Source organism: Balaenoptera borealis (assembly GCF_965194805.1).
Source record: "Balaenoptera borealis genome assembly, chromosome: 17".
Lineage (NCBI taxonomy): Eukaryota > Metazoa > Chordata > Mammalia > Artiodactyla > Balaenopteridae > Balaenoptera > Balaenoptera borealis.
Window position 1 is genome coordinate 81,191,396 of NC_138876.1, and position 16,935 is coordinate 81,208,330.

At 44.6% G+C, this 16,935-nt stretch overlaps 1 protein-coding gene and 1 long non-coding RNA gene across 14 annotated transcripts in view; one reads left to right on the plus strand and one right to left on the minus strand.

Moving 5' to 3' along the window:
• ST18 (ST18 C2H2C-type zinc finger transcription factor) overlaps positions 1–16,935 on the plus strand; it is a 372,885-nt gene that overhangs the window by 314,552 nt on the left and 41,398 nt on the right. For 12 of the 13 annotated variants that reach the window (XM_082362994.1, XM_082362995.1, XM_082362997.1 and 9 more), the window contains 5 exons: positions 5,313–5,447; positions 6,994–7,084; positions 8,086–8,190; positions 10,280–10,473; positions 12,627–12,838. In XM_082362994.1, coding sequence (XP_082219120.1) covers positions 5,313–5,447; positions 6,994–7,084; positions 8,086–8,190; positions 10,280–10,473; positions 12,627–12,838 — 737 coding nt within the window. The remainder of the gene's footprint in view (positions 1–5,312; positions 5,448–6,993; positions 7,085–8,085; positions 8,191–10,279; positions 10,474–12,626; positions 12,839–16,935) is intronic. The other variant, XM_082362999.1, reaches the window with a different exon arrangement.
• Positions 14,327–16,935, minus strand: part of LOC309614531 — a 267,051-nt gene continuing 264,442 nt past the window's right edge. Inside the window, exon 2 of the long non-coding RNA XR_014236244.1 lies at positions 14,327–15,386. This is a non-coding gene — a long non-coding RNA (uncharacterized lncRNA). The remainder of the gene's footprint in view (positions 15,387–16,935) is intronic.

The following is a 16,935-nucleotide window of genomic DNA, read 5'->3' on the forward strand; positions in this document are numbered from 1 at the left end:
TGATCCTCAGACTTTGGGAAAACTGTGTTCCTTGTGCCCATAAAGATGCCCCCCACCACTGGGTCTTGCACCAGGTGGGCCTGGTGATGAGGCTTCCAGTTACGTAGAGTTTCCCAAGGGGTGGTCTTTGGCTTGTTAAGATGAGTATTTCCAGGATCCCATCAGACTTACTGCTTCAGAACTTGCTTTTTTTTAAAATTTTTTTAATTTAATTTTTATTTTATATTAGAGTAGATTGATTTACAATGTAGTGTTAGTTTCAGGCATACAGCAAAGTGGTTCAGGTATACATATACCTATATCCATTCTTTTCCAAATTCTTTTCCCATATAGGTTATTACAGAATATTGAGTAGAGTTCCCTGTGCTATACAGCAGGACCTTGTTGCTTATCTATTTCATATATGGTAGTGTGTACATGTTAATCCTGAACTCCTAATTTATCCCTCCCCCCCTTCCCCCTTTGGTAACTGTAAATTTGTTTTTGAAGTCTGCAAGTCTGTTTCTGTTTTGTAAATAAGTTCATTTGTATCATTTTTTTAGATCCCACATATAAGTGATATTATATGATATTTGTCTTTCTCTGACTTACTTCACTTGGTATAATAATCTCCAGGTCCATCCATGTTGCTACAAATGGCATTATTTCGTCCTTTTTTATGGCTGAGTAATATTCCATTGTATATAATAGTACCACATCTTCTTTATCCATTCCTCTGTCAATGGACATTTAAGTTGTTTCCATGTCTTGGCTATTGTGAATAGTGCTGAAATGAACATTGGGGTGCATGTATCTTTTCAAATTATGGTTTTCTCTGGTTATATGCCCAGGAGTGGGATTGCTGGATCATATGATAGCCCTATTTTTAGTTTTTTAAGGAACTTCCATACTGTTCTCCATAGTGACTGCACCTGTTTACATTACCACCCACAGTGTAGGAGGGTTCCCTTTTCTCCACACCTTCTCCAGTGTTTATTGTTTGTAGATTTTTTGATGGTGGCCATTCTGACTGGTGTGAGGTGATACCTCATTATAGTTTTGATTTGCATTTCTCTAATAATTAGCAATGTTGAGCATCTTTTCACGTGCATAACTTGCTTGTTTTTAAAAGCAAGTTCCTGAGGTGATTCTTGGGCGCCCTAAAATCTGAGAACCACAGAATTCGGGGAGGAGGATCTTAGAGATAATCAAGGTCATGGACCTAAAGCGCTGACAAGAATAATGCGCTAGTGTGGTTAGATGTCCTGATTGCTGAGATTTATCCAGAAATCAATTGTGTATTTTAAGTCCATTTTAATACTCCCCTACAGTCTTGTCAAATACTGTCTTGCAGCTCAGAGTTGAGAAAAAAAGAATAAAATAATGTCATTTAGTGAAGAGTAAGATAATAGTTCTGTGCAAACATACTGTAAGGGCTGGGATGGAGACAGCATATTAAGGACTAGTATGTGGTCTGGGGCAGCAGGATGTGTTAGCAGCTCTGAGCGCTCCACTCACACCCAACTTGTGGAACTTACCTGTGTGGGTTGTTTTTTTTTTTTTAATACATATTCATTTATAGCATCTTTTTAATTATTATTTATTTATTTATTTATGGCTGTGTTGGGTCTTTGTTTCTGTGCGAGGGCTTTCTCTAGTTGTGACAAGCAGGGGCCACTCTTCATCGCGGTGCGCGGGCCTCTCACCATCGCGGCCTCTCTTGTTGCAGAGCACAGGCTCCAGATGCGCAGGCTCAGTAATTGTGGCTCACGGGCCTCGTTGCTCCGCGGCATGTGGGATCTTCCCAGACCAGGGCTCAAACCCGTGTTCCCTGCATTGGCAGGCAGACTCTCAACCACTGAGCCACCAGGGAAGCCCTTTTTTTTTTTTTTTTAATGAACTACAAAATCAGAAAAAAAAAGATGAAATTTACTTCAAATTCCAAAACCCCATCATTTCCAATATACTATATTTCATCCATTCTAAGATGCACAGTTTTCCCATCTTATCATCTCTGTGAAATTAGAAACATGTCCCGTTATTCAGTTTTCAATCATTTTTCCTTCCTTACTAGCACACAAAATGATGTTTCATCTCGCAACTGATAGTATCTTCAGCCAATGAAATCCAGTCTTTGGAGACACTAATTATTTGTGCCATAGCTTAAAACACTTGACGATACTTTGGTCATTTTTATAGAACTTTGAAAATGGTTTTTTGTTTACAAAAATTAACAAGGCAATAGAATGTGCATGGTGGAGACTTAGAGAATCGCTAACGGGACTGGATGAGTCTACAGTGTAGCCTGTGTGTAGGGCGAGGTCCTGCCTTGGGGTGTAAAGTCCACGCAGGAACTGTAGGAAGTTTAGGAACTTTAGACCAGGAAGAAACAGGCAAAACAGTGCAGCCGACTGCAGGGGCCTCCAGGCTTCATGCAGAGGATGTCCAGGTTCACGCTCCTGCGCCCGTCCCTGGTGTGGGAGCGTAAGAGGAGCTTTTTTCTCTTGTGAGTATTCCATGCTCCTAAATAAGCACTAATCCCCGTGCACCCTGGGCGTGTGACTTTGCTCTCAGGGAGAGAACACTAGGATTTCAAAATACCGTTTCACCCAAGCCTTCCGATGAGTCGGCAATTCTAACAGTACCAAGTTTTGCTATCCTGTTGCCACCCAGCAATAGGGAGACTTTGGGTCCCCCTAGTCTAACTAGAGTCGCCATATAATTTATCCTACAGCCTACGACACTTTCGGGGTGAAGGGGAGCCGTGGGAACAATCCCACGAGTCCATCAGGTATGAATAGGACAGTCCCAGGCAAACCAGGACGTCAGGTCACCAGAGTATAAGGTCATTTTCATGAAGCAGCATCCAGCAAAGAAAATTGAAGAGGAAGAGCCAGGCCCGAGAGCTCCCCCAGAGCCGCAGCTCCAGCTCGTGTCAGGCACAGGCGCCGGCCCCGGAGAGCATCGTGGGGCATCTTTGCTCCTCGCATTGGAGGGGCTGGCAGGCACAGCGCAGGACGGGCAGTCAGCAGCCCACACCTGGTCAGGTGCCAGCCTGCCTTATCTCCCACACCCTCCCTGGCTTCCCGCAGACAGTGTGGCCAAACCGCTCACTGTGGTTTAGAAATGCAGCCCCACCTGGACCAGATCCAAGGGAGGAAGCCCATCAAAATTCACATCCCCTCTCCTGCTTCCCGATTCTTTCCAAGTCGCTCTCCCAGGGTGTCAGCACCCAGCCCCTACCAATTCCATGTTAATCAAACATCGGGGATTTTTTTGTTCCCAATTGAATAGAAATTTATTTTTTCATACATCATAAGAAGTAGTTCTGGTCAAAATTCTATTCAACTGATCTGTATTTCTCGCTATATCCTTCTTTTTTTAAATTAATTTGTGTTGGAGTATGGCTGCTTTACAATGTTGTGTTAGTTTCTGCCGTTCCGCAAAGTGAAGCACTGGGGACTTTGAGTAGCATTCTACACACATTAGGTGCCCAAACGGACTTGAAATTCGGCAGCCTTTTTGGACTAAGTAAAAAATGCCCCTGCAAAATCATACAGCATGTCAGAGCCCTTCGTATGCACCTTTGTCTCTTACAGCAGAGAGTGTGGTCTCCACCTCGTGGCGTTAAATCCTGTCTCAGGACACACGCAGGCCAGCTGCTCGGGTCCTTCCCTTCCCACCCAAGACGCGCATCCCCTCCCTGCTGACCCCGCCCGCCCTGGCTGCGCGCTAGCGTGGAGGGTCCTTGGCTCCTCCGCCTTGGCTGGAACCACGTCCCCAGATAATTGCCTTGCGTACCACCTGCGGTACCCACCTGCCCAGTCCGGCGGCCGGGGTGGCGTGGCGACTCGGGGGCACGTCTGCCCCCCGCAGTCTTCCGCCCTGGGGACGCCTGTCGCATCCGGCAGCGCTGCCCCGCTCTCGGTGCCACGTTTTGAGCCGGAGCACACGGGCCCTCGTCGTCCTCGCAGCCGGGACCCTGCCCCGGCCGTACCCATCGCCGGTAGCTTTCTTGCGGCAGGATGGCACAGACTGTTCATTTTCGCTCTCAGCGCCGTGTGTTGGTGATGGCTGATAACTTCGCGTCGGGGGAAGCCTGCGGCCTGCCGGCCTCCACCCCTCGCTGGGCCTCTCTCTGAGGCCGCCTTGCCCGCTCTGGTCCCGGTTCCTCTAGACGCCCCGAATGTGAGGGGCAGGCTGGCCCCAACGCCTGACGTTGTCGCTCCGCGCACGAGTTAGGGGGGCAGTTTCGGCTCTAAGAATGCGTTTCTGTTTTGAGCTTATCTACCCTCTCAGTCACGAATATGAGAATATTCATGTTCGTCCTCGCTTATTTTATGTATTTATAGATCCCTCTATCTAAGCCAGCGGTGCGTGTGCCGGAAAACCGAGACCCCGAGCTGTGTTCCGCCGCCCCGTCTCGGCGCCCCGGCAGCATGGGTTGCAAGGTGCCCCTTTCCTCTGCGGCGGCAGCTGCCCCGCCAGCCCGTGTTCCTGGCAGCGCCCGGCAGGCCCCTCACGGCCGTGTCCCCCCCCCCCCCCCCCGTGTGCTGCCATCCTCTGTAAGTCTCCTGCAAGAACGCCTTCTTGCCAGGCCTCTTCCTGCTGCCTCTGTCTTCCACTTGTGCACTAGGAGTGAAACCAACAGCTTCTCCTCTGCAGCTACTGCGCGTTGAGCCAGAGCTTCAAACCGCGGGGCTCTGGGCATCTTGGGCGCTCACAGCACTGCCCGCTGGCCGGGCGTGGCGCGAGATGGCCTTCCGGACGCCTGTGCTCGCTCTTACTGGAGCAGCCTCCCCACGTGGCTAGGAACAGCTGCTCAAACCCGGAGCTCCGGGGCCCCTGGGCCTGCCGCCAGGACCCACTGGACCGCCCAGACGGCCCCTCCTCAGATGCGGCGGCTTCTTCACTGCGTGATTTTTGAATCTTGCTTTTTCCAGATTCCTTCAATAGGAGATAGTTTGGGTTTAAATAAATGCTTTCCTTTTTCCTTTTTTTTTTCCTTTTCCAGAACCTATTCCTCCTCTGGTGTAGGGCTGACGTTTCATAATGAGGCTCCAACTATGATCTGTGACATGACAACTTAAAACCGTCGCTGTGTTTCAACACTCCTTTGCCCTGTGTCAGCCTCTGCTTAAGAAACCAAGAAAATTGAACACATTCTTTCTGCTTCCGCAGGTCTTAGTTGAGGGTCTTCTTCAAGGCGATGTGAGAAGAACGCTTACAATCAGAAGCTTGCGCTGAGCGAGAAGGTTGTCTGCAAGGCCGCTCGGCTGAAGGAGAGGGAAGGGGAATAACCAGATGTCTCTCTCGATTTACTTCCTCTGTAGATTCACCGAGGCCTGAAAAGAGGGAGACCAAGTGCCCCATCCCCGGGTGCGACGGCACGGGGCACGTGACAGGACTGTACCCTCACCACCGCAGCCTTTCGGGGTGTCCTCACAAAGTGCGGGTTCCCCTGGAAAGTGAGTACCACCCAACCCTGAAAGAAGTCCACCGAGTTGCCCACTTCCTCCTCCAGTTTGGAGTCAGATACGGAAATACCAAGTTTTCTCCCTCCGCGTCAAGACAATTTCCATCTAGCTGGGTGTTTAAAACAGAGCGTAGTAATAGGAAACTTGGGGTACAGTGAGGCCAGTAGATCAGGAGATGCTGACACTGAAAACCTAATTCGCTACCCACAGTTCCCAAGAGGAGGGGGCACCTCAGGCCAGGCAGGGCCCCCGGGGGGGCACCAGGGCCAGCGGCGGGGAGGGGTGAATTGGGAGCAAGAGGCCTTTTGAGCTTTCGTGGGAGGGAGCGGAGTGAGCTGGCCTCAGACTGGCCAGCTGGAGTTCTTCCAGTGGGCTCTGGCCTCGGGCACTGGCTCCGGTTGTCTGGGACCCGGCCCTGGGGGTTAGGGCAGGTGTAGAGTGTCCTGAAGTGTGAGAGTCAGACAGAGGAGAAGGTCAGGTGTGGGCTCCAATTGGTTGGTTTGCATTTGAATAGTGTTTCTTCTCTCGAAGAATTAGGGAGCCCTGGGAGGGGCCATCTCTCCAGGGTCAGCAAGACCCTGATGTCAAAGCATCAGGATCTGCAGAAAATACGGGGCCTGGTTAATGCCCTGTGTCACCACGGTCCTTTCTCACCTGCATCCTCAGTGCATCCCCTAAACTTAGGACGTGCACCACCAGTGTCCCCCACCTCCCGTCTGCAGGCAGGGACACCTGGTGTCTGAGATGTCACCCCGACGTCCTGCAGCTGTTGAGGGCCCCGAGTGAGAGCAGACCTCGTTGGTCTCTCCACTCACAGCCCCACCGTGAGCGCAGAAACTGGAGGGAAAGGAGAGGCCAGGGCTGCTCCTAAGTTTTGAAATAGCTACACGTTCCGTCCTCCACTTTTGAGCCTGCTTATTGCAACTCCTCTTGGGCCACACAACCCACAGTGACGGGAGCATCTCAGTGTCACCCTTCTCAAAGGCACGGTCCTGCAAAGCACTGAATCTAGTCAGTTCCGCCCGGTCCTGCCCACACGGGTCACCTGAGTGTCCACTCAGCCGTGCGCTTTCACCAGCCACCCGTGGCAGTGGGGTGGGGATTGGGCGGCGACCCACAAAGAGCCAAAATAACAGCTCTTAGGAAATAAAGGAGACTATGTTCACACAGTGGGGGAAAGACAGAGAGAACTGTTTGGCAAATAATGCCCTCCGTCCACTCCCCCAAGGAAAAGCACATCAATATGAAAGGAAGGTTATGAGCTTCTCAGTTTCAGTTACATATCAGCAGAGAACGGCTCATTTAAGTCTAGTCTTAACCATACGTGAAGTTTAGAGAAACTGATTTAAACAGGCTTGCTGAATTTAATGTTTGAAGTTGTCAAGGACTCGTTTACTTCAACCCGAAGATCTATAGGGAGGGAGCGTGGTGGATGATGTAACTGAATTCCTTTGAATGCAAAGTTGAGACAGTCTGTTGGTGTGTGATGTATTGATGATAAATTGCTCTTTTCTTTTATGTGCTATTTTGTGCTTAGTTCTTGCCATGCATGAAAATGTGCTCAAGTGCCCCACCCCGGGATGCACAGGACGAGGGCATGTGAACAGCAACCGCAACACGCACAGGAGGTAATTGGGATGAGACTCAAGAGAAACTTTCCACCAAGAAAACAAGGAACTTGCCGTGTGTTATCAAAATTGCTGGATCAGCATCAAATATGTTAGCACTTGACATAGGTGACAAGTATTCTCAAGGCGTGCAGAGTGAAAAATAAAAAATACCTCATTATTTACTCCCCTATAAATTTTCATTGAGCAGCCAAGTATGCCAACAAAAAATGTCATATTTGAAGACCGGGGGTAGATACTTATATAGCAATACACAGAGAGCCTGGTCTCTGTGAACCTTCCCTGCCCCAGAGCTGTTTGACCTTGGAAAGAGTGGCTTAGGGGTTATCTTGAATCCCATCCAATACACATTAAAACAGTACCCAAGAGCTTCAGATTACTGAAGGTAAACATCATTTCATTTCATTGAGATTTATTTCACTGAGATCGCAACTAACTTAAAACCACATACGTGCATTTATATACAAATATATTGCATATATATAAATATTTTTGGTGAAAATGCTTATCGTTTAATGTGTTTCATGTATAGATTATGTGGTCATGAGATACTAGTTGACTCATAAGCATATTGCCAGAAAACTTACATTCTGTGCTCTCCATTTAAACTGAGATGTAAAATGAAGTCCCTAACCTTTTGCAAAAGACCCTAAGCTATCATAGAATTATCGTGCTAACATCTATAGTTGGACAATTGCAGTTGGATGAGCGCATTCTACTTAAAATATCATGAAGTCTCAATAATTTAGTTATTCCTCCCTTACATAATATTTTGATTTTAAAAATGAGTTTGTTTTTTTATCACCTCTGAGATGAGGTTTGGGGACAAACGTTGACACAGTAGTTTGCAAAACCTTTGGGATCTTTTAGGATGAGAACGGTGCTAAGTGAACTATTCATACAACTTAACATTTGGTGCTTGCCAAGGATACTGTGAGGTAGGTGCCAGAGCAAATTACATTATCTTTTTAACTCAGATCCACCTCCTTTTTTTTTAACAGTCTTTCTGGTTGTCCAATTGCTGCAGCTGAAAAATTGGCAATGTCCCAGGACAAAAGTCAGCTTGATTCTGCCAAAACCGGGCAGTGTCCTGACCAGGGTCACAGGTATGATGCTCCCCTGGGGTTCCCGTTACTCCCTGCGTGCCGAGCGCCTACACAGAGGGTCCCTCTCCTCCCAGGTGCCAGCTCACCGTGGGCCACCTTCGTTCCAATGCCCAGCCACCAGTGTCCACTTGAGAGGCTGGGCCAGCTAATCATGCTGTCGCTGAAATGAACTGCTAGACCCTCCAGAAGTTTAACTTGAAATTAGTCTGCATGCAGTGGTCACATAATACGGATGAATCTAAAAAATGTAAAGTCTACGATAACATAGATTAATCAAATTCTATGTCGCTAAGCACAAGCCCTCCCACTAGTCAGGTAGGGGCCGCCTTATAGTTGATGTAACCTTTCCACCTCATAAGCCCTCATCACTCAAAATATGTGATGCTGTATGGTCGTCCCACCAGATATGCACACAGTTTCTTTAAAACAAAAATTCATTCCAAATTGATAACTATGGATAAAACACCTCCTGTTGGTCCTAGGTCCTTCACAGTCTCTAGTAGTTTGGAGGACCTTACTTACACCTAAATAATAAACTATGGATGAGGACACAGTGTGAGGTGATACACTTATTAATTCAAAAATCATATACATAAGAAAAGTGATTTTGGGATTACAACAGATGACCAGATCTTCATTGTTGTTACTGAGACACTAGAATGAAAAACAGTTATTAGGGACATTTTCAAGATATGGTGTCCCTTAATATTTGCTTCTGTAGATTTAATTAAAAGACTCAAATTGTCATGACTTTGCCGAGGGTCAAAATCACATGAGTGAGGAACATAAATCAAGCGAAGATCATGAATTACTGAATAACGGGTTAAAAATCTTATAACAAGATTCTTGGTTAGTATTACAGTACTGTATTCTCTAGTTTCTCCCTAAGTAGGTTATTTATCAAACATAGAAATAGCATTAAGTTTCATTTTGCTCATTTCTTAAAAGAGAAGTAGTATTTTAGACTAGAACACTGTTGCAATATTAGGGGTATAAACCAAGTTATATATACAATAACAAATTCAACTAATCACTCAAATATTTTGATGTAGCAGCTAAAAAGTTTTTTACCTAATCCAAGAAACATCATCAAAACTTTGACATTCTGATGAGTAAGGTATGTTCTGGTGAAAAACAAAAGAAAAATATTTATTTTTGATATTGCTAAATTCTGAAAGTATATTTATTTGTGTTCTTTTAGCATTAGACCACAGCACGACAGCATTTGTGTTTTCCGTGGCCGGCATTGTTGCTATAGAAATATGATACCCTTGTTTAATCCACACAGTAATTCTAAAGGAATGTTTAAGTCACATTTAGCTTGTGTTAAGATAATTCTATTGAAAAATGTGATAGCTGTTATAATACAGTAATTTTTATTCATATTGAAACAATGGCAATTTAATAGATAAAATTTTGAAATACTATTTAAAATATTACTTAAAGCAGCAAAAACATTCAGTCTGAAGGTGGCGAAAAAGACGAGAAGCCTAAGAAGAAATTCGCAGTTCAGGAATCCGGTTTCTGGTGCCGACACTGCCCCTGTTAGGCGCCAGGGCCCTGCCAGCTGTGCTGAACAGAATATAATGACGTTTCCTCACTAGTTCCAGTCGTGACTTTTCACTGCTACTCTGACGAACGGTCCTGAGCAGCGGGGTGTGCACACCTTATCAGTGCCCTAGTGATGGTTCCATGGCGCTTTTCTCTAAGTAGCTCAGGGTGTGCACACCTCATCAGTGCCCTAGTGATGGTTCCATGGCGCTTTTCTCTAAGTAGCTCAGAGTGCTAGCAGACGTCAAATACCTGCTCCTTAAGCATCCCCATAAATGAATGGAGGATGGCACTTTCTCTCTTACTGATGGGAAACTCGGACACACAATGTGCAGCCTCCCCGAGGCCACCCAGGGCCCGAAGTGCTTCCTTGTCCCTCACCCCACCCCATCCTGTGTGACCACAGCTCTTTTCCCTAGTGCGTGGCTCAGTGGGAAACTCCAGATGTGACACACCTGACCTGCTTTAACTTCTGATGCTGGGATGCTCACCAACAGTGTCGTCCTATTTCTTTTGAGCTCTGCCCCTCTCTCTTCAGGACAAGCTTGGTGAAGCAAATCGAATTCAATTTCCGATCACAAGCCATCATCTCTCCCAGAGCTACGGTGTCAAAAGAGCAAGAGAAATTTGGAAAAGTACCTTTCGATTATGCCAGTTTCGATGCCCAGGTTTTTGGTAAACATCCCCTCGTACAAACAGGTCAAGGCCGAAAAACACCACCATTTCCTGAATGTAAGCTTCAAATTCTAATACTTATTCCAAAAAAAATGCATCTTGTGTATGTGCATGTTGGGTGAGGGGCATGTATTTAAATATGTAATATACTATTTACTGCTGGGAGGAGAGAAAATATATTGTACAGTGAAATAAAATAAGGGTAACAATAATAAGTTAATCAGTACTACTGATCTTGCATGAAGTTACACTGAGTATGGTAAATAGTGGATTAATTATTCTACAAATATGGTGCCATTTTTTAATCTAAATACAGTAATTCTAAAGAAATATTTAATTCTCATTTAGCCAGGATTGGAATTAGTACATTGAAAACTGCAATAGCTATTATAATACAGTAATTTTGATTCATATTAAAATTATGAAAATTTAATAGGTAAAAATATGGAAATACTACTTACATCAGCAAAAGTGTTCAAATTGAAGGTGGGAGAAAAAGTGAAAAGTCTAAGAAGAAACTCACAATTCAGAAATCAAGGTTTTACTAGGAAAAAAAAAAACACATGTGGCTTTGGAGATGTTCATCCACAAATTTAAGAATTAGTGCAGAAACATTTAAAACGTGTCCATTCTCTAATGCTAACACAAAGACACTATAACACATAAAACTTGGTGTTTTTACTAACAGTTTCTTCAAGTTGTTTAGAGTCCTTGAATATTCTAATGAAAAGGTGAGAAAGTAAATGTTGGGAATAAACCCAGGAATGATTTCTGCCAAGCAAAATAATCCCCCAGTTGGAGTCCTCCATAGACGGTGAATTTTTTTACAACGTTGTGCAAATCCCTGGAATCCCTTTGATCTCACACGTAGTTAACCCAGATGTAGGGCTCTTAGGAGCACAGGATGCTTCTCCCTTCTGTGTTGTGGTCACCTTTCGTAAAGAACGTGAATGTCGTATAAAACCTAACAGTGGATAAACAAACTTGAGTTTGTCCACCAACAAGAAGCACATTAAACTCCAGAAGATAGTTTACGTGTTCTTACTAAAAATAGGGTACAGCCAACATAAGTAACCACTGACAACCTGTTAGACTCAGGAAAGAAGGATATACACACACAATGTTTTGTATCTATCTGTATAAATATAGATACAGATATAGTTCTAGGGTATATACACAAAATATACACACATACATATATGTTGAATTCAGGTGAAACTAATTAATAAGAGTGTTCTATATACTCATGTAATATGGATTTTGGTTTAAAAATGTAGCACATTCAGTGACATTTTCATATTTTTATAACTACAGGAATACCATTTGGTAATGTTTTAAATTATTTCGTGAAAAATAATGATCAGATATTTAAAGTAAACACTACTTACGGTGAAACAGCTATAACTGCCTTTATATTAGCCCACGTTAAATGCTGGGTGTGTTTCCTGGTCCCTGAGTGATGTTTACCAATACCCAGAGTGGAGAGAAACACATTAAATCTCTCAGTAACACCTTGGTACCCACAACGGAACATAAAGCAGCGCTCATTCTCGGTAGCACTGAGAATGGTACCTTTCCGTTGCAGTGCCTTTCCGTCCCCCTTGAAGCTCTTTGCATCCCTCACTCACTGCCCCGCACCGAGCATGAAGATGCCAGCTCAGGAAAGCCTCCGCCACCAACTCCGTTCCCCCGAGTTGGAGGAAGAAAAACTCATGCTGTTTTAAGCACGAAACAAACCTGCACATCCAATAGCAAAACAGTGCAATTCCATGGCTAAGTAAAAACTGTCATTATGAAAACAAATACGCAAGGTCCGTTTTTCTCCCCTGGGATTACTGGGCCGCACGCATACGCCGTTTGTGGACGTACCGGCCTTAAGCCTGTCTCGTCCCTGATGGGTTTTGAAGCTACCCACGCTGCCAGCGCACCTGCCCGCTAACGTGAGTTCTGGAGTTTCTGTCATAAGACGTGGAAATGCAAAAAAGTATTAAGAGAATAGGCATTCTTTCCCCGCAGTCACATCATTTGATCTGTGAACTAATGTGAAAACCATTCTGAATAACCTTCATTTAACGTACCCGGGGAGAATGGAGCGTGTTTTAATTTATTCTTCACGTATTTTCATGCAAGGAAGTTCTATCTTTAAAACAAATCTATCTAATGACTAAATCCATGTACGTGCAATTGCTAATCAAATCTCTCTTCAACAGCGAAGCATTTTTCCAATCCAGGGAAATTTCCTAACCGGCTGCTGAGTGCGAGCATCTGCACACCGAGCCCCGGCCGTGCCAGCTCTCACAGCCACGGTCAGCGCGGCGAAGACACCCACGTAGCGGCAGCTGCTGCCATCCTGAACCTCTCCACCCGCTGCAGGGAAGCCGCAGACATCCTCTCCAACAAACCGCAGAGTCTGCCTGCCAAGGTAGGCCGGCCAAGAGCCCGGAGCGGGGGCAGCGACTCACAGTGAAAATCCACTGCCTGCGTGATCCCGGCCACACTCGCCCCCCCGCCCCTGCAGCACGGCCCCCCTTGTCTCGGGAAGAGAACCTGGGCAGGGATGAGTGTGGTGGGAGGAAGGACCTTGGAGGGAGACAGTGGCGCTTTTGCAGGTTGTGCACCAGAGCTGGGGCAGGGGCGCGGTATGGAGCTGGTTGGGGGCAGCTCGATAGATTCCAAACCTCTTTTTGTGTTGGGGACTCTGGCACACGAGGAAGGAGATTGCCACTAGAATCACGCTGAACAACGGAAGCTTTTCACTGCCTTCGAATCAAAGATGGTAGGACGTGTTCCATTACACAGCCCCCTGTAAAACACTGGCAAAATTCATGAAATTTCACTATTGTACATGTGACTGTCGTATAGCGTAAGATGGTCTGAGTTGCTGTAGTTTTCACGAAGGACACATCCTAAAACCTGGATCCGTTAAATCGACAAGACAAGACCCCGGGGGCATCTTGAGAACTCAGGGCCCAAATTCAAGTCCAAAATCAAATTCTGTGAGGTTTATGGAGACCCCAGCTTTCTGGAGCTCGCGAAATTAATCACATTTCTCTAATAACCTCTCCTCGCCGACTAACGCGGAGAAGTAGACATCTGTGTTTATGATGCCTTGAGGAAAACAAAAAGCAAAGGTCCTTCATGTCTTGCCTTTTGAGGAGGGGGTTGTGATACTCCAAAGTAACAGTGACCCTCAGAGGGAGCGTGAGCTTCCTGCAGTCAGCAGGGACCTGTAACTCCTGCCCACGCGAAGGGCTGGTAAAAGAAGCTATTTTCCTACCTAGACAGCTGAAGCCAGCTGGAGGAGAGCGCCCAGGCTTATCTGGAGAAGAGATGTTACCCTTGCTTTCAGTGGAAGATCGCCCAGGTTAAACTCTAACCCGAAACTCGGCGAGCACAGGCTCTAGCTCTCTTTTGCCTTTAAGCTCAGCCCGTGCCCGGCGTGGTCAGCTGCCACCTGTGCCGTGTGCCAGGCCTTCAGGAGAGCAGGGCGCACGGTGCATCGAGCCTTTGACAGAAGAATCAGAATTAGCTTCTGGACAAATCTCAGCCAAGTAAACCCCAGGAAGAGTTGGTGGCCAAAAACCACTCAAAAACAATTTTTAAACAAATGAGGTTCTTAAACAAAGAAAAACACACTGCCTCAAAAATATAAAGAAAATGCCAAGCTCTCCAAAATCACAGGCAGAAATTATGTACATAAATGAATGATGTAGGGTCATTTAAAATGTAACTCTGGTTATTTTTTTTAATTCATTTTTAAAAACCTGAATACATTTCTTCTTTTTAAAGGGATATTCTAATATACAGCTTGTTGGAGAAATACTAAACTATCTTCCTTCTTGGTGCTTTATTCTTTGTCTAGGCTGTCCTACAAGAATAAAAGTGCCGATATTATAATGCTTAAAGCTGCTTAAATGACTTGAGTAAATGGTTGTAGAGTGAAGGCTTTCCATCTGCCCAGGTAGATACGTTTTGTTCCTCAGAATTCTGCCTTTAACCTTTATATTCTCCATGTTCTATTAATTGCTGGAGCCAAACAATGAATCAAACAAGGATGACTAAAATTTGAAGGTATTTTCCCTTATCGATACATGTTCTTCTCTTTTTAAAACACATTTCTGGTCGGAAAAGTGACTGTTAAATCGGCACATTTCGAAAATTCAAACAGCGGACTCGCTGTGTGTATTTGATGCTCCTGCTGGGAGCGTTGTGTGTGCCGGAGTTGCTCTGTGGAGCTGATACGCCTGCCCCGGGCGACAGGCACCCCCTGCGCGTCTCAGCCTCCAAACTGCCAACCAAGCCCTACCTGCAAAGCCAAACCACTGATGATAAGGGTGGAAGAGACAGAAAGTGCACCAGTCGGCTTTTAGGAAGAGTTTGTGATGCTGGCAGTTTTAGGAACCTTTTTCCCACGAAAATTGTCTTGTTTGACATCGTGGTTGTTAAAATAGGATGACTGTGGCACCCTACACTGTCACCTGGTACAGAATCCTTCTTCCAGGCCTGCGTTTGCACACAACTGTAACAGTTTGCAGAATTCTATCCTGGTTGGATCCTATTTTCTGAATATAAAAGAGAACCTCATAAATTCCTGAAACCACAAAAGGTAATTATTGTAACAAAAAAAAAAAAAAAGAGAAAAAGCCAAAGTAATTAACCCTGAAAAATGGGCTCTGATCAAACAGTGCCCAGTGACAGCCATTTCTTTTTTTTTTTTTTTTAATAGATCTTTACTGGAGTATAATTGCTTCACAATACCGTGTTAGTTTCTGTTGCACAACAAAGCGAATCAGCCATATGCATACACATATCCCCATATCCCCTCCCTCTCGAGCCTCCCTCCCACCCTCCCTGTCCCACCCCTCTAGGTCATCGCAAAGCACCAAGCTGATCTCCCTGTGCTATGCGGCTGCTTCCCACTAGCTATCTATTTTACATTTGGTAGTGTATGTATGTCAATGCCACTATCACTTCACCCCAGCTTTGCCCTCCCATCACATGTCCTCAAGTCCGTTCTCTATGTCTACCTCTTTATTCCTGCCCTACAGCTAAGTTCATCAGAACCTTTTTTTTTTTTTAGATTCCATATGTATGTGTTAGCATACGGTATTTGTTTTTCTCTTTCTGACTGCAATCTGTATGACAGACTCTAGGTCCATCCACCTCACTACAAATAACTCAGTTTCATTTCTTTTTATGGCTGAGTAATATTCCATTGTATATATGTGCCGCATCTTCTTTATTTATTCATCTGTCGATGGGCATTTAGGTTGGTTCCATGTCCTGGTTATTGTAAATAGTGCTGCAGTGAACATTGTGGTGCATGTCTCTTTTTGAATTATGGTTTTCTCAGGGTATATGCCCAGTAGTGGGATTGCTGGGTCATATGGTAGTTCTATTTTTAGTTTTTTAAGGAACCTCCCTACTGTTCTCCATAGTGGTTGTATCAATTTACATTCCCACCAACGGTGCAGGAGGGTTCCCTTTTCACCACACCCTTTCCAGCATTTACTGTTTCTAGCTTTTTTGAAAATGGCCATTCTGACTGGCGTGAGGTGATACCTCATTGTAGTTTTGATTTGCATTTCTCTAATAATTAGTGATGTTGAGCATCTTTTCTGTGCCTCTTGGCCATCTGTATGTCTTCCTTGGTGAAATATCTGTTAAGATCTTCCACCCATTTCTTAACTGGATTGTTTGTTTTTTTGATATTGAGCTCCATGAGTGGTTTGTATATTTGGGAGATTAATCCTTTGTCTGTTGTTTCATTTGCAAATATTTTCTCCCATTCTGAGGGTTGTGTTTTTGTCTTGTTTATGGTTTCCTTTGCTGTGCAAAAGCTTTTAAGTTTAATTAAGTCCCATTTGTTTATTTTTGTTTTTATTTCTTTTACTCTAGGAGGTGGGTCAAAAAAGATCTTGCTGTGGTTTATGTCAAAGAGTGTTTTTCCTATGTTTTCCTCTAAAAGTTTTATAGTGTCTGGTCTTACATTTGAGTCTTTAATCCATTTTAGTTTATTTTTGTGTATGGTGTTAGGGAGTGTTTTAATTTCATTCTTTTACATGTAGCTGTCCAGTTTTCCCAGCACCACTTATTGAAGAGGCTGTCTTTTCTCCATTGTATATTCTTGCCTCCTTTATCAAAAATAAGTTAACCATGTGTGTGTAGGTTTATCTCTGGGCTTTCTATCTTGTTCTATTGATCTATATTTCTGTTTTTGTGCCAGTACCATACTGTCCTGATTACTGTAGCTTTGTGGTATAGTTTGGAGTTGGGGAGCCTGATTCCTCCAATTCCGTTTTTCTTTCTCAAGATTGCTTTGGCTATTCTGGGTCTTTTGTGTTTCCATACGAATTGTAAGATCTTTTGTTCTAATTCTGTGAAGAATGCCATTGGTAGTTTGATAGGGATTGCATTGAATCTGTAGATTGCTTTGGGTAGTAGAGTCATTTTCACAATATTGATTCTTCCAATCCAAGAACATGGTATATTTCTCCATTTGTTTATGTCATCTTTGAT